Source organism: Chiroxiphia lanceolata, chromosome 8 (assembly GCF_009829145.1).
Source record: "Chiroxiphia lanceolata isolate bChiLan1 chromosome 8, bChiLan1.pri, whole genome shotgun sequence".
In the NCBI taxonomy this organism is placed as follows: Eukaryota; Metazoa; Chordata; class Aves; order Passeriformes; family Pipridae; genus Chiroxiphia; species Chiroxiphia lanceolata.
Genome location: NC_045644.1, coordinates 7,080,964 through 7,104,243, shown reverse-complemented (window position 1 = coordinate 7,104,243; position 23,280 = coordinate 7,080,964). Strand labels below are relative to the sequence as shown.

Genomic DNA, 23,280 nt, shown 5'->3' with positions numbered 1-23,280 from the left:
GCATGTGTAAATTATACATGGAAGTTTCTAGATCACCTTTAATTATGCTTAAATAATGTTGCAGAGTAGCTGTGTGAAGTTCTGCTTAATGGAGTATGCTGTTTCTCCAAAAGAGCAAAAGAAAATCTGTATTACTCTACTGCTTTGTGCACTCACAGAGGCACACACTTCAACTAGGAAGAATATGGAAATTAATTTAATTCATCTCCCAATTACACCTTGTGTACTCAAATGCAGCAACATTACCCAGCAGGGGTAAAACATTCCCAAGATGCAGAGTTCTGTGTCAGGGTAAGAACCCCCTGTGCTCAGTTGTGCAGCTCGCTCAGTTTGCATCCTCTGGGGTCAGTGACAGTATTTTGTTTGATTTGGTTCATTTTGAAACTCACAGATACAAATGTAGAAATCTTAATCTATTGGTACCAAAGCAAACACCCTCTGCAGTTTCAGTCCTGAAGACTGCTGGCAGTGAGTGAGTCAGGAAAAACTTGAAGCACCCTTCATCAGTACTGGGTGCAGGAGATAACTCTGCTGCAGTGACTGACAGGTGTTCTCAGACAGGAACATCCTTACGAATACCATCACACCACTACTGAGGAAAAAACAGGCGTAATAGTTCAAAACCAAGTGATCTCTGAACATGAATGATAACCGTGGCAGCTGCAGCATAGCAGAGCAGGATTTAGCCCTTAACATGTGCAGTATGAAGCTGTATATTCTGAATTAGTGACTTGACTTCTGTTTCAATTATGCTTTAAGCTTGTTGGTTAAATGACTGCACTGTATCAAGGAGTCCAAGAAGGAAGTTATTAGTTCCATATGCAGTGCTGAAAGTCAAACTCCTGTTTTTCAGTAGATGAAGGACTAATTACCATGTAAGGAAGGAGAAAGGTACCACCCCTGGATGAGAGGAGCCAGCCTTTGACACACAGGACACTTATTTCCCACTGTTTGATTTACAAAATTACAACATTTGGCTTGAAAGATACATTCCTGCCTGCAAGGACACCAAAAAGACACCTCAGTACCTGTGAGAATTAAAGTGTGAATACCTGGTTTTCAAGCTGAGTATTATTTCTGACCCCATGTTACCCAGAGCTGAGCTTCAGCAGTCAAGTCAAGGTGATCTCAACTCATAACGAAAAAGGTTTAGTACATTCTTTTTTAATACAAATGTCCCAGTCACCTTCCACACTGAGATGCTACTGGCACTGATGGCTGCCTGTACTTTGAAATGTGAAGTTCTACCATGGACATTTAGGAAATGCCTCTCATTTTTTCCCCAGAGTAGAAATGTAACCCAGCGCTTCTTCTGCTTGCAGGAACTGCACTGTGAGCTCTAAGGAGATGGCAAAAGTCACAGTTAGTTCCTTGTCAGATGTTCCTGTTAAAAGTAGTCTCGACAAAGTCTGATGTCAGTATTATCATTACTTTGTTAAGTCACATTTAGCTTTCCACAGGAAAAAACATTTGAGAAATCAAACCTGGTAGTGTCTACAACAGAAGAAAAAGAGAAGTCCTACCTCAACTACTGCTTTGGCATCCAGTCTAAAGTTGAAATCTCCAAAGACAAAATACGAAACTTTCTCAAACCGCTGATCTATAATTCTGGAAAAAAAAGAAAACAGAACAAACCTGTCATTCTTTACATACATGCAAGGATGCACAAAAACACACATGCTGTCTTTAAGCACAGTCTCAGAAATAATTATTGGAACCATCAAAACTACCAGTTTATACTGGACCAATTAATTAAGCCTATTTTTCAGTTGATTTGCTTTGCTTAGGTAACTCTATCACCAGTCCCTGCACAACAGTGCATTTGGTTTCCCCTTCCTGCCTGACAGAGCAGACTGGGGGAAAGCACGTTTGCAGCAGTTTCTACAAATCACATAGAAGCAGCATTTGGACGTCATGGAAATCCTGAGAGCATCATGGAAGCTTGGAAAGCTTAAGGATACAGTTTTGGGCTGGGTATCTAAGAATCAGGAGCCCCGAATTAGTGGTGAGTTCAGAGTATGTTTGAGTTTACTGATGTCTAAGTAGCATTTACCAGTGTCTGTGAGTACTCTAAGAGCCACATGAGGAGTGATGTGGTAGGGCTAAACATCCATCATCCCACGGAGCATCCCTGGTTCCCAGTTCAGCTACAGTTCCTTGAAGACAGCTCTCAGTGCTGTGCATAGCAGACTACTGACTGAGGCTGTAGCTAACACCTAACAAGTGATCACTTCAGCTGTGCAGTGAAGATTAACTTCTTCCTCAAGCCTTTGCTCAGTCCTGCCCAGAGAGACACGGCATTACTGCCCATCTTTCAAATCTTGTGTTATTAAAAACTGTCATTACATTATTAGCTGTTCTGTTGTTAACAACAGTTGTTTGGCAGTCCCAACAATTGCAATTTTACAGCTTCTGGGGATCTTGGCACTTGGAATCCACTGAGTCACGCTTATTTTCAAACCAGGAATCAATACAATTCATCTCCTATCAGTGGCTGAAAAAGATACAAAACACCCAAAATGCAACTGCCACAGCCACAAAGAATTTACACAGACAAAATGTACAAAACCCCACCCTGGTACCCTGGGTGTGCAAGGTGTGAGAACTAAGGAACAAATGCAGGCAATAAACTGAACATTCTGGGATACATGAACATGTAAGTGTTACAGTGCCGGAAAGCCCAGGTGAGCCTGGGGCAGGGCTCACACAGACAGGTACAGGGTTATCCAGCAGTGCTGGGCAGGAGGCTCCCCAGAACACACTGCCCAGAGAGGAGGCACTTTGCAAGTCCTGATGCATCACATCCATTTAGACTTCTCAAAGCTTTAAAGATACAGCATTGGATCTGCAGTGAGATACTGCTGCTCTTCTGAAAACATCTCAGCTTTTGTCAACAGTAATCTATTATGTAAGGAATATTATTCTATGGAAAACATAGCGTGCATTGGGCCTAAGACAGTGATCATTTGAAGAAAATCTTTTGCAAAGACTTTTTCTGGTATGAAAATCTCCAGTCCTCCATTCAGCTGACAGATTATTGCAGGCACTGTTAATAAATATTGCCCACTGTCAGCTCCCAGGGAGCTCTGAGACAAACCTGTCACTCCTGACCTGCACGAAACATTAGTTTGATTAGTGCCCTCATGGCACACTGAAGGAAAATAAGAACTTAAAACTTAAACCATTTACAGTGTCACAGTTTGCTAACACTATCACTGCAAAATTGGATCCACATTTAAACATCAGAACAACTGATTTTGCTTTACCAACTGTCCTGATTCATATTTCAGCTTTGACTCTGCTCATTGCCATTTACTGCTGACAGAGGAATGACAGATATTGCAGGAATGACATCAAGGTCCATTGAAGGCCTCTTAAAACAAATTGGGATTATGAGAGCCATGCCTGTGATTGTATTATGCAAAGACATATTTTCCAAATAAACAGACCGTTCCAAAAATAGCCCATGAAAATGCCTCCAAACTGATGAACAAACCAGCTGATTAGTCTGCTGCTGACCAATTAATTAAAACTCAGTCATTTCATAGTCCTGCACATTACCTGATTTAAACATGACTTGAGTACAAATCAATGCCAGCTTTACAACTGATAATTTTATCCAGTTTCTCTCCTTGTAGCTTGTCTTGTTGGACATTTCAGAAAGAGTGTCTCATGCCAGACTGAAGTAAGACTCTAAATGTTACTTCTCCACAATAATGCTCCAAGTGGTTTCTGACTCATCTCTTTTCACAGGTGGTGAAATTCAGGTGTACAGGAAAATTCCCAACAGTGACACAGCAAGGGATACACACAATTATGTACTCATTAAGTGATCTGTGGTACCTAACAATGAAATATCCTTTATTGACTCAACTCAATACAGGTATGCAACCTACTGTCCTTGTCTTGGAACTTACTACTAGTTCAAGAGTTCCCAAATCTCAGACCACTTTCTGCAGTTTGGGACTGTCGTGACGAAACATTCCCTGGTGCCTACAGCTGCCCTGAATCAATGGCACAAGAATTTGGAGTCTGACTCTCCTAGAGATGGCAATAAGGAAGAGTACAGCAATATCCTGGCACTTGGGGGACTGGCACAGAGGGAACTGGGACAGAAATGGGGCCAGTCTGGCCAGGGACACACAGGGCAGATGTCACAACTGAGGTGAGCACTAAATAAAAGTGCTCTGTTCCTCATGTTTCTGTGTTCTGAGCCACAACATGCATAGTTCAGCATGTGTACAGGCACGGAGAACTCAGAAGACCATATTTTTTTAACAAGAATGAGTGTTTGCAGATGAGCAAGGAAGGCTTCCACATCAGTGTTACTCTCCTTTGGTATTTGTTTCTATAAAAATACCCTTCCTTTAACCACAAATCAAACAGTCCTTCAAAAATGTTGCCCTGAATCACTCAATGGAGCGATAAATCTGAATCATATAAAAAGTAAGCAGCCAATCCATGTAACCAGCATAAATCCTATGGTTTTAGTGGGAGGACCCAGTGCCATTTCCTTTAACAACTTTTACCAGAGCATCACAAAGGGATGACTGAAGGCTGTATTCCTGCACAACATTAAATAGCTTATGACACAACAGGTGACTCAGTTAGAGATTTCACGACTGTACAGAAGCCACAAATATTTCCCTCCCACAACTCTATGTGCCAGTACACACAACAGATCATTGATGCCTTTGCTGGCTGTGCTGCTTGTTGTGACCTGTGCAGGGCGACCAGGAGGGACAGGCATTCAGACTGGATCCAAAGCTGAATGCAAATGAAACTGAAAACCTGATTCTTCACAATCTTTGCCCTTGTTCAAGAAAGAATCGCTTATGGGAAATGAGTTCGTTTGCACTTAGAACATACCACAGAAAGATCTTTTACTTCTGTGCATTTTGGAAATCAATATAACAAACTCAATCTGGCAAATCAGCAACACCAGGAAGAAAGCATATTCCTGTCCGGGCTTACTGATGTCTCTGGTAAACTTTAGAGCGTACAACTATAAACACCGCAGATGATTTCTCTTCTATCAGTTCTGCAAACACAGAACTTGTAACTGCACAAGGAGTTCTCGGTAACCGGTAAGATTCTTCACACCTGGAACACATTATCTTAATTATTTTGCATTTTCAAACCATTTCTACATTTTTAAATGATAGCTCTATCCTGAATGTCTTCTAGACTAGTTGGGTCTGTCTGTTTCTTTTCACATTTTGTTGTATTTTGAGAAGAGGCAGACAAATTGAACGAAGAGCTGAAGAGCTTTTTAGCTATGACAGGGCAGTAAGAGAAGGAAACACTCGAGCAATTTTAACCTCAAGTACAGTTTACAGTCCAAGGTAGTCACATGCTCAAATGTTTTGATAAGTCAAATCCATGGTTCACACTTTTTTTAAGAAGTAAACTCGACTGTCACTTCTAAGAGTGCAAATTAATGCTAAATTACTATAGCAATTTCTTTGCTGCAAAATAAAGACATATAATTCTTATTTCGGTCAAACAGCTGCAATTTGGCTCATGTTGGGCATCAGCAAGAGTTTTACAGGCCCAGAAAGAAGCTCCTGTGTCTGCACTGGAGATGTCCTTGCTCTGCTGTGTTGGTCAGGCTTTGAGCAAACCCCCTCCCCTCAGCAGAGCTTTTGGCATGGCACACCCTGACACCCTGTCCTGTGACAAAACCATCTGTTATTCTGGGGGCATCAGGAGAATTATGAGAAACCTTCAACCTCCCTGAGCTGTGCCACTCAGCAGCTTCATTGTGGGCTGACCAGCCTGGCTGGGATGGGAGCACAGATGACCGAGGAAGAGGTCACACAAATGCCACGGTGGAAGCACGTGCTCAGCATCTGCTCTGGAGCCTGGGTACCCCAAATTACTCTGCTGTAAGGACACACCTCTCAGCCCGGATGGCAGTGTCAGGTACGTGACTGTGAGGGGAAGTTTTCTCAAAGACACTCAGGAAATGCCACATCCCTACCAAGACTAAAACAAGGAAGAGGCAGAGATCCCTCTTCTCCTCAATACAATCTGGGGAATCTGGGTCTATTTATTAATTTCAGTTGCTGCAGAGAACAGAAATCAGGGCAATCCTAAAACGAACAAGTCCGTGTTACTGGAATCACTGAAATCCTTTTGTAATTTACTTTATTTTGAAGTAATTCATTAAAGTAGTTTACAATTAAAGTGACTTGATGAAAGGCACCTCTTCTACAAACACTGTATGGCACACTGTATATACACTTCAAAGCACTGAAATTCAGCCAGAAAATAACAGGACAATCAGAAACATGACTGACTTCCCCTTGCTTTCATACTTCTCCCCCTCCCATACTGTGGCAAGAACGGAAAAGACACGGAAGTGGATAAATATCAGCAATTTGGTCATGGAAGAGAGCAGCTGAACATGATTCAGTGTGACAGGAGGCACTGTGATTTGGCTAAACCATTTCTCAGGGCACTTTGTAAGGAGGATCAGCAGCATTATTCTTTTAATAGCCATGTCTAATGCAATAGCCAGCTGGGTTTTGTCTCAGACCAAGGTATCAGCATCAGGTCAGAAGGTAACATTCTGTTTACACGATTATTTCCTAAAGCACTTATCTTCTCCTCGGTGTGAAAGTTGACTTTTCTGTTTGTAAGGAGGCCTAAAGAATTGAGGGAATGGGAAAAATTAGCTACACTGAGCTGGAGCTGAATGGCATTAGGTGGGAGGTCTGAGAAAGGCTGTGGCGGCGCTCAGCAGGACACCTTATTAGCCGCGTCACCGCAGTTCATTCAGGCAAGCCATACCAGTGTCACCAGCATTCCCACACAAAGACAAAGTTCTTCACACAGTCTATAAACATGCCTCCCTGGCCAATTCATCCTAACTTGACACCACTGAAAAGAGGGCCTTGAGGGTTTTGGGTTTTTTAAACACAACAATAACATAACAAAACAAAACAAAAACCGTGCAGCTCTGCCAAGCAGGCTGAATGGGGGAGAAGGAGGGACACTGTCACGTTTCTTGGGAAGGAACAATCCAGGGGTCAAGCCATATTTTATTCAGTGAGCAAATTTTTATAATAACTAAATGTGTTTAAGCTAAATACCAGCTAATATGAGCCCTTACATCTTCCTTGTGCAACTTCTGGGGTAAGATGCCATCTCTCCACGATCTCTTTTTTCTGCACATTAGCCACACATGGGAGTTTCAGGCACAAAAGCTTTTACAAAGGACATAGAATAGAAGCTTTTAGAAAGGACATAGTTTGGGTTGGAAGGGATCTTAGCATGTGACTGCCTGTATAAAATGTCCACTCCTAAGGAAAGTAATATGAAGATCACAAATAGCATGCAGAGATGAGAGGACAGCTCACTCTGGTTGTGGCCATCATTTCTCTGGTGAACCTGCTCACCTTGTTTATTGCTGAGCTGAGCAGAGCTTGGAACCACAGGTTCTGTGTGGAGCTGAGCCAGTAGAAGCAGCACTGGGGTCCTCCCCTGCAGGGAGACTGCACAACCCTCTCACACTGGGTAAAGTGTTCAGGGAACACGTGGGGCCACTCACACCCTTGATGTCAGAGCCTGGGCCCCTGGCCCCATCCATGCAGGAGTCACAGCGCCAAAGACATCATCAACTCACCTTTTTTGGCCAGTGAGGGTCTTACCCCAACAGGGAATGTTTGGAAAGTGGGAAAAGAAAAAAAAAATGCAGAAAGTGACTTGGCCATCCTGTTGGCGGGAGCCAAGAGCTGCTCTGGAGGCAGGAGGTGACCTACGGATAAGAAGGTTATACACACCTTCTTTTCCACAGACCTACCAATGCCAGAGGTAGTAACAGCTCCTGCAGTGACTTCTGGTGGAATGTCACGGAACGACAACAATGAAACCCCTCTCCTGCCACAGCCACGTCTAGGAACTGAAGACCAAGAGGATGCCTAGGTTTTGGCTTACACCAACCCAGACACAGGACTACCGTGTGGCTGTTCAGACTTTTGCTGTTCCTATCTCCATTGCTTTTTCCTTTCTAACTTTTACTTGGAGATCAGCTTGCACACCTGCACCTCGAGAGCTGGTCCCTGGGGAGTCCACCTCTAGCAGAGGTTTCAGAAACAGCTTTGAAACAGAACCCCATCCTGTCCCGCATATCATCCCCCTCCTGCAGCCCCGACGGTGCTCAGTATGCACCCGTTTGCAATTCCAGATACACATTTGGGGACAAATTCCAGAAAAATCCCCATCAATTCTGAGTACGAGTTACCTGGTGACTGACTGTCTAAGTGTGCCTCAAAAGCCTTAACAGAACTGCCTTCATTGGCATGCCCAAGGTGGTGTAGCACTGTCATTAAAAAGATAAAGTTTATAATATTTTTGTGCCTTGTTCTTTCTGATATAATGGCTAAAACCTATTAATAACACCAAAACATCTCAAAAGGTCAAGCACCATACAGCAAGATGAAGGGAATTGTCAAGAAGCTTAGGCAATCATCTTAGCACTCAAGACATTTGCCAGGACTGTTTAACTAATATGTGATGTTCACTTTTAATTTCAATATAGTGCCATTTGGGCAAAAATGTTGTATTTTTTAATTAATTACAATGTCAGCAGCTATTAAGATTAAAAGAAAGACCACATCAATAATAAATACTTAATCCAAAGAAAGGATTACAAGAAGAGCAATAAAAATCAATTTTTAGAGCTGGAAAATTGTGACTTTTTCCTCACTTGACTGGTATTTTCATTATATTGACAAACCCATGATCTTACCTGACACTGACATTCGCCTAATGAAATAGCAGCCCTGGATAATGATGTAAGGAGTTGTCAATTCTGCTACAGGACAACACAGTGCTACAGCACCGGCGTTATCACACAAAGATATTTTGTGCTCTTCAGCTGATGTAAGAGAAACTACAAGAAGAAACCAGGGAAACTGTACAGTTTTTTGAATCTTCCTTTACTTTATCATGGAAGATTAACATCCTTCTGCACATCTTCTGAGCTCTTCAGTTTTGGTGACACTTGGTGCTCAGCAGGCAGCAGGTAACTGCTGGATCTTCATCTGCATTGAGACATTGCAATTCTCACAGGGCTTGGATGTGGAGAGCAAAGCCAAAATCCTGTGCTCAGTGTCAAAAGTGCAATAGTGAGCCAGAAATAACTAGGATATGCAGCAGTGGGATACTAATCCATTAACTTCTTAAGGCTGGGAAAAGTATTTTTTGTGACAAATGTAGGAAAACTCAGACCAGAGGCACTGTCTGCCCTGAACCGCTCCTGTATGGGAACGGCAGTGGGATAGTTAAGGAATTTTGCCAGATTTGGGTCTTGCCAGACCTGCAACAAGCATATTTCCCAGCCCCACCTCCTGTGATGGCTGTGTGGGTAGTGGATGGTGACAACACTGGCCATGTCACCCATGGAGCACTGCAAGCGACGGAGACCTGCAGGCTCCCACTGGCCTGGCCAGGGGAACAGCTGGGCTCAGGAGGACTGTGAATTGAAAATAAACCCAACTGCTTCTAGGAAAGGGCAATACAAATGACTCAAACCCAGAAAGACTTCAGTTGCAAGGGACTAAACAATGCTCAGTGATGAAAAAAGCTCACGAGCAATCAATTTTACATTATCCTTTTGAAAATCGCACTACAGTGGAGCACTGAGCTAAGAGAGGGAAAAAAACAGGGATGATGTGACAGAAACATTTGAAGTGCTAAAGAGAAGGGAACAACCCTCTTTCCAAAGAGCACAGTGATCAAAAAAGTTAGAGCTGTCAACACCAGGTTTGAACAAAGAAAATTCTAGTAGATAGAGAAGCAGAAGGACCTGCTTCCTTGCTGAAGTGAGAAACTGAATCACCTTGGCTGTGTCTTAAAATCGACACCGACGGAATGAAGATAAAGAAGCTCCATAACAGGTGAGGCAGCCACAACCACTGACTTTTCCAGCCACAAACAACATCTGCCCAGACAGCTACAACCTCTCCAGCTCTTGTAGAGGCAGACGAGTGGCTGGAAGTTCTGTGCCTCACATCTGGGTACTTCCCTGTTAGGGAGGATCTGAATCTTTTCAGGACATCGAACACAGGATGAAGAGCCCACAGCCTCCTCCCACAGTGCTCCAACCTTTCTATGGCGGTCAAAATGTCCAAGGTGACTACTGGCCTGGTGCCCACAGGCTCCAACGGGAGCAGAATGGGGCTCTTTCAACCATTTCTCCATTTTATAACTACTAGCTCATAGCATCAGCTCACAGCCAGCATTGTAAATAAAATCACAATAGCAATTTATTTTCATTTCTCTGCAAATGAATAAGAATTGGATCAACAGCCCATATAGATTCTTCTTAATTGAATCATAGCTACCCTGGAAGATCATATGGCTATAGGATAGGAGATTTGAAAAGGCACAAACCACAATGGATGCTATGTCAGTGTCACCTTTAGCTGGACACTAATGACTGCTCTTCATCCAGCTCCAGGCTCTCTAAGGAATAAATTACAGTAAAGAGAAAATATAACTCAATGAGAATGTGGCACACTCTGCACATTCTCATAGAAAGCCATTTTCTGAGCAAAATCAAGCAGGCAACAAGTTATTTGCAGCCATTTCTTTTTTAAGAGGCATTCTCTTTTCTTCCATGGCGTGTTTAATTGCACTCATGCTCCTGGGAGTGGGACTGCGTTACAGCACACCCAACCTCCACTAGAAAGACACAGCAGCCAACAGGGCAGCTCTGGGAGATCCTGTTACTGAAAAACAGGCAAAAAGGAGTAGAGTCCTTAGGGAGGATGAGGTGGAGGCTCTGAGTGCTGCAAGATCAGCCCCAGACCAGGCAATCCCTGACTGCCATCACCCACATCCACACTCACACAATCCTGGACTGCCGTCACACACACCCACACAGTCCCTCACTGCCATCACCCACACCCACGCTGCTGCACAGGGACTGGGTGGGAAAACAACTGTTGGAAACCCCTCCAGGAACCCTCAGAGCTTTACCTGCAGCATTTCTTCCAAAAGAGCCACAATTATCCACACTGGGCAGGCAAAGTAAAGACTAGCTTAGTGTATCTACCCTATTTTTTCTTTAAGTGACACCTTTCTGTGTGACACCTGCAAGAGTTCTGGATTTTGGATGTCAGATCTTTGTTTCCAAACATGCTATTATTTACATAGATTTACCATGAGAGAAAAAACCCAGATCTTTCCCATCTGAAAAATGCTGAAAATTTATTAACAAGCTGTTTAGTTATTAATTAATGCCAAAAAGAAAAGAAAAAAAAAAGTTACCATTGTCATGGCAACTATTCTTTTTTTCCTTTTCAAATAGTTCTTGTACCCGTGTGGTATATATGATTATTGTAAATAAAATACATGTGTGGGCAAGAGAAAAGCAACAGAACATCACAACTTAGCGTTTTCTCTTGTCTTAAACTTGTTGAGTTTTAGTGAAAGTGGCTTTTAAAACAGAAAGAATGAAGAAAACTTGATGTTAAGATGAGTACAATTCCCTTTTATTTAAAATACATTGTATGTACTATTAATTAATGCCAATTAATTGATTAATTAATACCAAAAAGGAAATCTTGAAAATAACATATTAAAGGCAAAAATACTGACTAGGACAACGAGAAATCATCATATTCACTTAATATGGAAGTGTATTTATTGTGTCCTTAAAATTATACTCATGTATACTTTCCATTATAATGCATAAAATACAAAATTATTTTTCTGCTAAATATATAATCTAAAAAAATTCACAATATGTCTGCGCAAAGAGGAAGGACACATGAGTTCAGTTTTTGACAACTGCATCAAAGATGCAAAAGCTCAAGCCAGAAGAAAAACAAGAAGCAAGGAAAAGTGTCTTTGGCTGTATTTGACAGGCTGAAAGTAACAACACAATTTTGCTGGATTTACTCTTTAAAGAGCATATTATTCAAACACACTAATTTTGAGAGCACTTAACCTTAGTTTAAGGGGGGGATGACCGAATATTAATGAGCTGAACCTCGGGTGTTTAATGAAAAGCTGTCGATTTGAATGTGATCCAGGGGTTTAAACCTTTGTTAGAAGACATTTGACTGGAAGGTTTATTTGCCCTGGGAGTGCTTTCTATCCGAATACACAGAAATTTCACTAAACATTTAAAGGCACATGTTAAAATCACTGTTGCAAAAAACAAATAAAGCAAAAAAAAAAAACCTAAAAATAAAAAACTCCAAAACAAACCAAAAAACCATCCCAAACTCTTGGAAAGCTAGCTGCTCCAAGGATCTTTCCAAATGACCCAGATCTTTAGAGTGAAGTTTCCCTTTGCCTAGAAACTAAGTGGCTTTTCTTTTGCTCATTCAGCTGCTAGTTCTGGGAAAAGCCCAAAGAGAAACATTTAGATTGGATGGGTCTTTGAGAAGAGGTGACAGTTGACTGATGAGCATCCATAAAATGACAAAGAATAGTTGTGTGGAGCCGGTGCATCACATCGCCTCTCCCTGGGAAACTAATTGCTCTGAATTGTTAATAGTAACATTATTTTTCTGGCAATCATTTCTTTTGAATACCCAAAATGAGCATGAAACAGCTCCTTTGACCAGACATAAAAGTTAAATGTCCCAATGTTGATCAAATTAACTTCAGCTATGTGACAATGGACTATATTTGTGAGAAAATAATGAAGGGCACAAAGGGGAGCTTTATGCCAAGATTTCACAGTTGTAATGTAAAAATGTTTCTGTTGAACTAGGCCAGGGAACATTTCAATAGGAAAACAGAAGAGCACTGTCACTTTCTTTAAAAAAAACCACATTCATTTTATGGATCTGAATGCTCGAGATAATTTCAGGAAGTTTAGATGGCTGACACGCCAAGAGCCTCAGATCAGGCTAACACCTCACGTCCTGCCCTTCCCAAACTCTCCTTCACACTGTTAAAGGGCCCGGGCCTGCAGCTTCTCCTCATTCCCCAGCCCGGCTCTTGCATTCGGCACTTTTCCCCAGCAAGTGGCCACAGGACATGACTAATATGCCAATATGATTAATTAATATGACATATGCACATGCATTAATTACAGCAGATGCATGAAAGACTAAACTAAAATGTAAACTACATTTCCTCTCCTACTCTCACTTAGAGCTTACACCCTCTAACTTCAGAAAATACAAAAAAGCAAGTATTATGCCAATAGGGCTAATTGTACATGGGAATTATCCAAAATGGGCCCAGAAGAAAGTTTTTGCCCCACAAGATACAAAGCAGATATTCTCATTTTAAAGCAAATTCAGTTTTTATTGTACCTGTGTCTACCTGGAACAACCTAACTGATTTCTGGGAGTTCAGTTGGGGTTTACATTGGTGCTGACAGAGACTCATTACACACCTCAATATTCTACATACACACTGTATTCGTAAAGATACAAGCAAATATTTGCTTAACACCAGTATGATTCCAACTCTCCTGGTCTTTAAGGCATCCATCTGACTCCGTATCTTCTTCTCCCTTGCTAAATGGCAAATATCAAATTCAATCTGCCTCAGCACATACCAGTGCCTTTAACAATGTTCTTGCTATTTAATTAATTTTTTAAGCTATTAAAGTTAAATCACTGCAGATTTAGCTTCAAACTAAAAGAACAAAGCTTTCTACTCCCCAAACATGCTATTAGGATTATTAACAGATTCCCCCAGGAGAAAAGTTTTAGTGCAACTTTAAATCATTCACTCGATGCTTTTTCTTTTGTTTCCCCCCCAACCCCTCCCCTGCTCAGAAATGCTGGGATGTCGTGCAGCTTCGTGCCTATGTGTTAAACCCTATGTTAAAATAATTTTGAGGAAAACAACTTCCCTGGCAATCTGAACAGTTAAACTGATTCATTTGAGCTTTATTTGCAAACCCTTTTCTGGTTTGCATCCCAAACTCCTGTGGTAGCTGTTGCCCAGATGAAAGGCTGTACGTAACTCATGTTTATGAAGATGCAGCATGAACACAACTGCGCTTTCACTGACTCCCACAGTGACCTAAATCAACTGTGAGAAGGTGTTTCTGTTTCATTCAGTGAAGGTTTAGCTCATTAAACTGTTTTCCTTCTCAGCATTGTTCACTGGGTTTGAACTGCATCGCTGTTAAATGCTCTTTAGCAGTTTAAAGGCTTTAAAGGAAAAGACTTATCAGTCTCTGTTTTTAACAGCACTAAATCTGCATTATTAGTTCATGCAGATAAGGGGATTTGAAAGCTCAGCTTGAAACCTCTCTCTTCTGTATTTATCTGACACTGCATAGTTCCAGTAGCTCAGCTGGAAATGTAGATCTATGAAGCTTTAAAGAGAGATTAAAGCCAAGAAAAGAAGTACTTTTCCCCTATAGCTGTTCTCACTTTCCCTTTTCCTGCTGTCTGAGGGAGTGCTGGTGGACAATGGCCAAAGATGGTTCCCAAAGCCCCTGAATGGGGACACTGTTGGTGGCAGCATTCATTCAAAGTGAGCTTCAGTGTATTGTCCTCCCCAATCAGCAGATCAGAATAGAGTGTGCTGGTGGCTGCCAAAAGGTTACCCCTGCCGATGAAAGGGGCTTCCCATTATTCACTGCGCTACAGAACTCCCCCTTTGTGCCCGCCAGCCCATCACTGCTCTGTGGAGGTCCGGATCTGCGGCTGGCTGCTCCCTCAGAATGGACAATTCATCCACGGCGAGCTCGCTGTGCCACTGGGCAACCCAAAATCCAAGGGCTCCTTTTCTAAGGACAGGGGAGTCGGGGCAGTTTTTGGCAGTGTCACATTTTAATGATATACCGTCGTGACATCCCTGACCCACAGCTGACACTAATACTACAGTCTATTACCTTACCCTTGCCAGGGCATCGTGGGAGGTCCAAAGCCAAAATTAGCTAATGAAGCACACTGTATGCTGCAAACAAGTGTGCAATAAATAATGCAAAGGGGTTGCACAGGTTTCCCTCATGCAAAGCATAAGACAAGCAGAGGAGACCAATGGATCCAAGGAAAAATGAAATGGAAATAGGCCTTTCCCACACTGCTCTATGCAACAGAACTGAAGAATCTGCATCGCAGACTGCATTGAGAGTAGATCCTGATCTTCCTGTGCCCCTGTCCCCTAGATCAGGGAACTTTTATGTATTTATATTTATATACATGCTATGTATTTGCAAACCTTCCCAGTGCCTCCACCGTTTTCTGATGCTTTGAGCAGTTTGCAAGTGATGCAAGAGAAGACATATCGGCTTTTTCCTGCTCATCCTTGGATCACCCCCAGTGTGCTGGTAAATTCCTGTTTAGAGCAATTCCTGCTCAGCCCCCTGCTGGGGGAAAGGCAGGCTCTGCTATCCCACCTGCTGGCCCTCACAGAAGAGAAAACCACTGAGAAGGAGGAAACTTGGGAGAGACTGTGTTTGGAAAGGCATTTAGACTCCATGTTTCAAAACCTTTTTCAGTGAAAAGCTACACAGGAAAAAATCACGAGATATTTTCCAACACATAACCTGGTATGGCTCAGGAGCATCTGAAACTTCCAGGCTGGTGACAGAGAGAGCCAGGAGAGCTGACAGCTGCTTGTGGATGGGGATCCCTCCCGCCTCTGCCACGCACAGGGAGGCTGCGAGCAGCTGCCAGAAGGCAGCAGCACAGCAGATTGTGTTGGGCAGCACTTGCCCACAAGTCCTGGGCACGTGCTCCATCCCCTGAGCCACCAAGGGACCGGCCCTTGTCACCCATGTGGCCCTGACTGATGGGCTGTGATGGGCAATGGATGGGGCTAGGACCCCTGGCTGGGCTGGGACCCCCTCCAGGGCTCACTCTGAGGAACAGCAGAGGTGACACCAGCCCAGGCCTCTCTCCAGAGAAGGGCACTGGTGGCACCATCTGGGCTTCCCTTGCCCAGCCCTTGCTCCAGGAAAAGGCAGCAGCGGCCCCACACTCATTGAGGGTCTTGTTGCAGAGTCCTTCAAACCCAGCACCCTATGGCACAATGGACAGTAGGGATTGGGGCAGGAAAACTGCACAGGAAGTGCCCTGGTTCTATTCCTTCCAGCCTCAGCAGTTTGTTTTAAGCACCCCATTATGCCAGAGATCGCAGTGAATGCCACAGCCACTCTCAAGAGACAAGTTAAAGCTCTACTTCTCAGGCAAAGATGAAGCCAAGCGACACCTCCTAAGAGAAATACCTGCTTATTCTGCCAACACATCAGTGCCCACACAGAAACATTTTTTTCTTACTCAAGAAAAAGCTGTCTTTTTTCTGACTTTCTAATTAGGGCAGCTGTAAGTTGCTGGGTATTTTGGGGATTCTCCTCTATATTGTAGCACTCATCAGATGAACCACTCTGTAATACCATTATAACTGATGTGGTAATTTAATTAATGCCAGTGGTGGCTGCACACAAATGTTGCGTGGCTGCTGAGATGAGCTGCCTCCTGCACCCAGTCAGTGTGGAGATTAAAGCACCACCAGCTCTGTGTGCAGGGAACCACGAGGCGAGGCTGAAAGAGCCAGGTTTGTTCAGATTACAGAAAAGATGTCTGCAGAGGACTCTGCTGCTGGCTTTATCTATTTGGTAGTTACAGAAAAGACAGATCCAGACTTTGTTCAGCAGTGCATGCCAAAAGATGGGGGTGATGGACACAAACCGCTTTGAGGAAAATTCTGGCTGGATAATAGGGACAGAAAGTTCCTCAGTGAGAGTAGTCAAACACAGCAGTGGATGGCCCAGAGGAGCTACAAACCAAAATGTGTGGAGTTGCTCAAAGCTCAGCTGGACAGGCCTTGAACATCCCGATCTGCTGATGAAGCCAGCCCTGCTCTGAGCAGGGGGATGAACAAGGGACTCCCAGAGGTCCCGTCCAACTGGAATTAGTCTGTTATTCTGCAACTGAAAATGCATTTGAATGGCAGCTTTATTAGATGCCACACAGTCTAAAGAGAAGCTAATCAACTAGCACATTAAAAAAATAAACCTTCTTTCTACTCTGCAACTTCTGGTGCCTTCAGAGCGGTTCTCCCAAATCAGTAATTTGCCTTTAAAGAATGAGTGTCATAAAGTGATCTCCAATTGGCACTGTCTAGAAAAAACTCTGGCAAGTAGTAACCATTTTTAGGTGACAGAATAAAAACCTCTACATTTCTGAGTGTGCCATTTGAAACATCTTTCATAGCTGCTTACGAACACAGAGATTGAGAGAGGCCAGGAAAGGCTAATACATACCTATCAAGTACATAGCCAAGAGCCTTATGCCGTATTCCTGAGTAAACCGATGGGCTTGTTTCCCAAGCAATTAAATTGGAAGCATCATGGAAAAGATGAATGTTTACCAAGTCAAAGGCACTATGACAAAAAAGGAAAAAAAATAAAATGATTCAGGATAAAAGAAAAAAAACATTTCTTGCATCAGCAAAGCATTTAACATAACAACACTTACTGTATTCGCTCTAATGTTACCTTAATATTTACTCACACAAACTTAGCAGGTTAAGCTATCATCATCAGAAAATTGTCAGACTAGCATCAAGCTAATGACAGGTCATCCATGGGTAAGACTCCATCAGTACAGTATGCACAACATGAAAATGAGAAGCTATTTGTCAGTTACAAGTCCAGAAATCAGGCAGTACCCTCTCACTAACATCTTCTTAAACCACAACTGAATATGTAAATAAGCAACTTCCAGTTTACAAAGATGCATTTAAATGCCCAGTAGAACTGTGGCTTTGCAATAAACAACAGGAAAAACTACTGACAGGAGAAGGTTAACGATGTTAAAGGCTAAATCACGTCACTGCAACTCCTTATGTGCCCCTGTGTGGAGAATGCCAAGATAACACACCCAGCTAGGAAGAGAACCCAGGCTGCTTCCCTCGGGCCGTGCCTGTGGGACCCAGACAAGTCCCCTAAGCCCACCCACAGCCTGGTAGTGAGAACATGGACAGGCTTTGGCCCAGAGAGGCATCAGCAGGATCCCCAAGCTGTGCTCAGGGAGGTTCCCAGACCACGACGGAGTTGGGAATGGATCTGGACACAGCAATGATGGTAGTGAGAACAGCAAGCACAGTCAGACACATAGGTCACCCAGCATGAAGGGCTCTGCCAGAGATCCTGGGGGAGGTATCTGGCTCCAGGGAACAGCACATCCTGCCCACTGAACTCACATTGAAGAGGAAGTAGAACCACTACACTTCTACCAAAATACAGAATTACACAACATGATGGCTTGAGATGTCCAGCCCTGTTGGTTGAAGGATGAACAGGAAGAATCCCTGAAGGACAGGGAGGTTCCCATGTCACCAGCTCGCTTCATGTGTGAAGGTATCTATAACCCATCTCCATGTGCCTAAAGCTGGCTTGTTCTTAAAACTGATGACAGACCTTCCACCTACAATTTCCCTGTCCTTAAACTCAAACTTTGATCATATTACCTGTTTTCCTGCAAATTAAACTGATTTCTGCCCCTTCTGCAGGGCTGACAAGACAGCACCCAGTCTCCCTGGTGCATCCAGCCAAGTGTTCTCACTCTCTACTCAAATACTCCCACCATTCCTGACTCTCCTATCCTTTTTCCAAGTGCACCTAAAGCACAGCACTCAAAGCCAGACAGAGCACTCTATCACAGGCCTGGGCAGCACTCAGGTAAATAATTACCATGTCTTTCCCCTTCATGTCCTTCACAGGATCTATCTATTAACACATCTCAGTAAGATAATAATGAGCCATATTAAATTCTTTCTCCCTTGATCCTTTTCTACAGCAGGGGTAATGAGTCAGTTATTCCCCAAATTGTATTGCTGCTTTTGAATTCTCCTCTCAAAGTGCAATGCTGTGCACTTCCCTGACATTCATCTTCCAATACTACTTCCTCAAAAATATCAAAACAATTGTGGTTGCTGATTCTGACCTCTGATATACTTGCAAACATTCCCAAGGTTGGTGCCCTACCTAAATTTTGTAAGTGTATTCTCTACTCCATTCTCTCTACCAAATACGAACTATGCATGCAAACTGTATTTAAGACTGCAACGCATTCAGGGCACTATCTTGCACCTATTAAAACACTGAGAATTACTGGAATAGAAATAAATACCTCCCCCTTATAGTCAAGATAGTAAAAAAAAAAAAAAGTCAAAATGAAAGTGCACATAGTTACGTAGTTCTCTTCCATTTCTAATTAATGTGAAAACTTGGGGGTGCCTCAAGATTCTTTAGTTCTTTGTCCACACTAAAGATAAGTTAATGAAGAATAATGGAGGTGAAAATCTGGATTCACAGAGAAACTCAACTGGGGCAGCTCGCTGAATCACTGAGGGGGAAAAAGGACAGTTCCCTGAAGTCTGTTAAGGTCACTTTTCTGGATCTTTGGGAACCCAGTGTTCTTGGCATGAGGTACATTCTATAATGACATTTTCCTGGGCAGGGAAAATGCACAGCTCCCCTCAAGGACTCACACAGAGGTACTAACAACAAGTGTTTGGGATATATATCTATTGACCTATTAGAATGTAGAAGTGTACTGATCAAAAACCATGATTATGAAAATGGCCAAAACTTTGTTCATATGCACAGAGACTGGGTGCAAACACTCATCACACCCTGAACAGTCACATTATACGCTCAGACCTCATTAGGTGTATTTTCTAACCCCCTGTATAGTGTTTGATTTTCATTCTCCACATATTGTTCACAATAACTTGCCCCTTCAACTTCTCATTAGAAACTTCTCATTACATCCTATGAATCATAATCACAGATTATAAGACTATTCCAGGCACAGAACTACCACCATGGCTCAGCTCATCACAGACCAGGAAAACCCTCACTGCCCCACACCCCAGGCAGGCACAAGCACCATGTATGATCTGATTCAAACATCCCTTACAGACTGCTCCTTCCAAGGACTGCCCTTTTATAGTATCCCCCACAAGAAAACACTGCCTTTAAATCTGTCTCTGAAGGACATTTTTTTCTTGGAAAGGCCTAAAGATAAATTCACATTATTTTTCAGCAAAGAGGAAATCCAAGAGGACAGGAGAGACAGAACCTGGACAAGTCATCATACAAGAGCAAAGGCCACATCAGTGACTGGTGCTAAATACCCACTTCTGCACAACTCTACTGCTGGAATCACATGCCTTGCATATGGATCTGAAAAATTAACATGAACCTAGGTTATCCCACAGCTGCCTGCCCAATTTCAGGGTCAAAAGTCTATGGAAGGAGAAAACCTGCTGCTTTCTCAGTTTGCACAAACTGCTTAATCTAATAAACATGCTTATGCCAACAAGCAAGAACACTGTTCAGCACTCAAAATTCAGCCTGTGTGAACATTAACACAAACTTACAATTTTAAGACATGAAACAACCACAGGAGTAAGGAAAAGCATTGAAGGTTCACATAAATGTATGTGACTGTAACATCAACAAATACCTGTGAGTTTACTGAGCTCTCCTTGGTTTAAGGTAAGGAAGACTTCCAGATTCCCTCAGGTATAGTGTTTTGAAAATCAGCTGCCCCCTCAATATACATTATTACTGTTACTACTCTTACTGGTATTAAAGACAGCAATTTCAAACACAGATGGCAAACAGCCTCTGAGATATACCCCTTGTTAGCACTCGGGGGCACTGCTCCTCAAAGGCAGCAATCAGCCCCTAACACCACAGTGCTGTTCTGCTTCTGCTGGTTCTTTGCTCCCCTCAGCCCCACATCTCCAGGATGTTGCCTGATCCCTACAACAAAACGTTTGATCCTTCTGTAGACTTGCACAGCACATCTGATGAGGAACTCGCTCTGCTCTGATGGCAGCCAGGTGACATCCCACATAATCACGTCCAGCTCGGTGGGGTGGTTGCTCAGCACCTGAGTGCACAGGTAAGAGGTGCTGTCTGCTCTCTGTGCCCCTCCATCCAGCCCTACCAGGGAGCACTGGGCTGCCAGCTGCTTCACTCCACTCTAGGATGAAAATAAGCAACCTCGCACAGAACAGACCGTACCTTGGGCTTAAAATGGGAATCCTGACCTGAACACAACAAATGAAAAATTCTGCTCCTGTAAAAACAATACAGGAGGAATTGGTTTAAAAAAGCTGCATGCCTTAAGGGTCAAGTCCCTCCACTGACTTCAGTGGAAACTGGAATTAAAGAGTGCCTAGAGAACAAGCTCTTTCCTCAGAGATCCCAGAGGTGAGGGCTGCACACCCTCTGGCCCAGGTGAGACACTGCCAACCTTGGGCAGCACCAGGTGTGGAGAGAGCACAGTGGGGGACACTGGGGGCCACACTGGGACTGACTCCTGGCTCTGCTCACAGGCACCAACCTGTCTGACCTCTCCTCATCAGGAGCTTCCTCTGACCCGACCGGTCCCACCCTCATGCTCTGTGTGAGCAGAGATACCACATCTGGTTACGCATCTTCACAGCTTACGGAATCACAGAGTCTGCGGAGTTGGAAGGAAGAGACCCACAAGGATGATCAAGTCCAGCTCCTGGCCCTGCACAGGACTATCTCCAAGAGTCACACCATGTGCCCCAGAGTATCATCCAAATGCTCCTTGAGCTCTGTCAGGCTTGGTGCTATGTCCACTGCCCTGGGGAGCCTGTTTCAGCATTACTGAACGCTGTGTGTTCAACTGATCATAAAGCAACTGTTTGGAACCAACCTGCTCTATGAACAGACCAATCCACACGTGGAAGTACCTCCTTTGAAGCAGTTGTTAACAAACCCACACATAATACACATGTAATAAGAAACAACTTAAAGATGCAACTTACCAGTCAGTAATACACCATCTTGTTCGAATGAAACCTTTTCTGGACCACTTGCACTGAAAAATATGCAAAGAAGAGCCAGTCACTTTAGGTAGAGGATTACTGTGAAACATACTGACACAGAGAACAAAATAAAACAGAGCTCATCCATACACTGTAACCAAGAAGCACTGAACACAAACTGAAGTACCCTGAAAACAGATATTGTGTCTTTTATAAATCCCAGAATTATTTATATTTTTGGTTCTGCAGCATTTATAAACATGTATAAAATTAATATAAGCCCTGGCACTTGTTTATAGATGAAAGATAACCAAACAGGAAAGCTTTACAACTGTATTTATGCTTAGCCTAAACCAGCAAATTCTTACCGCCTATGCACAAATGTCCTCTTTGCAATTTTACCTGAACTGTAAAATGTCATCAGAGATTTACATCAAATTAAAATGAATGAGATCTGCTAGAAAGCTATTTCTCCTGCTGAGCCAACCCACCCTATATTTCTATAAAAGTTAAGGGGAATTTAAATAATGGTAAAACATTACATCCATCAAAACTGCACTGTCAGTGACAAAGCCACAAATCAGCTCATGCCCACACATGGCACTTATGATACAGCAAAAGGGGTTTTTCAGCACCACTCCTGAGCCACTGCCACAAATTACAGCCTCCCACAAGAAGACATGATTCTGAGTCCTATTTATTCCCTGTAAACAATGCATGTTGGGCTAGGCTAATGTGCTCTGAGAATAAATAGTGCACCACACAGGCCTAAACAATGGTGCCAATGATTTTGTAGCAAATGACTGCAATTCCTTATTGCAAATAAAGTGCCAGTCCCAGCAGAGCCCACCCTGGCAGAGGTACCACCCCTGGAGCACTGGTCAGGTGTATTTTCTCCCCCTCTGTGAACTGACAGTCCTCAGTCTCAGACACTGCTGAGACAGTGAGGGGCCCCATCAACCCCAACTGGGCTGTCTTAGAATGAGAAACAGAATCCCAGAATGGCTTGAGTTGGAAGGGACCTTAAAGCCCACCTCATTCCACCCCCTGCTGTGGGCAGGGACACCTTCCACTAGACCAAGTTGCTCAGAGCCCCATCCAGCCTGGTCTGACCACCCCTCAGTGAACAGGGACCCATCTCCCTCTCCCCTCAGGCACAAGCACAATGTCTGTAGCCAAGGCCAACCAGATACACCACAATAATAATTATATTTTGAATAATTATCTACTTTATGGCAAATATTTTCTTTTAAACTGTGAAAAATAGCCTCTTCTGCAGGTCCTGCATTCGCCCTGGTCAATCAGGGGACTGGAAGGCAAACACTGCAAACCTTCCTAACAGGATCCATGGCTGAACCACAAATCCTACAATCCAGTAAGGTCTCTTCACAGTAAGGTCTCTTCTGTGATGATCACGAGGGCACAGTTACAAGTTGAGATGTCAACACTTATTCAAAAGCAAACCAATAAGAAAGCTAAATGCTAAAAGCATTGAAAACTGGATCAAATTTAATCTCAATCGAA

At 43.2% G+C, this 23,280-nt stretch overlaps 1 protein-coding gene across 3 annotated transcripts in view; it reads right to left on the bottom strand.

The window, feature by feature from the left end:
- Positions 1 to 23,280, bottom strand: part of INPP5A (inositol polyphosphate-5-phosphatase A) — a 193,204-nt gene that overhangs the window by 62,967 nt on the left and 106,957 nt on the right. For all 3 annotated transcript variants that reach the window (XM_032694962.1, XM_032694961.1, XM_032694963.1), the window contains exons 7-9: positions 21,757 to 21,809; positions 17,204 to 17,323; positions 1,524 to 1,608 (exon numbers count right to left, since the gene is read on the bottom strand). In XM_032694962.1, coding sequence (XP_032550853.1) covers positions 1,524 to 1,608; positions 17,204 to 17,323; positions 21,757 to 21,809 — 258 coding nt within the window. The remainder of the gene's footprint in view (positions 1 to 1,523; positions 1,609 to 17,203; positions 17,324 to 21,756; positions 21,810 to 23,280) is intronic.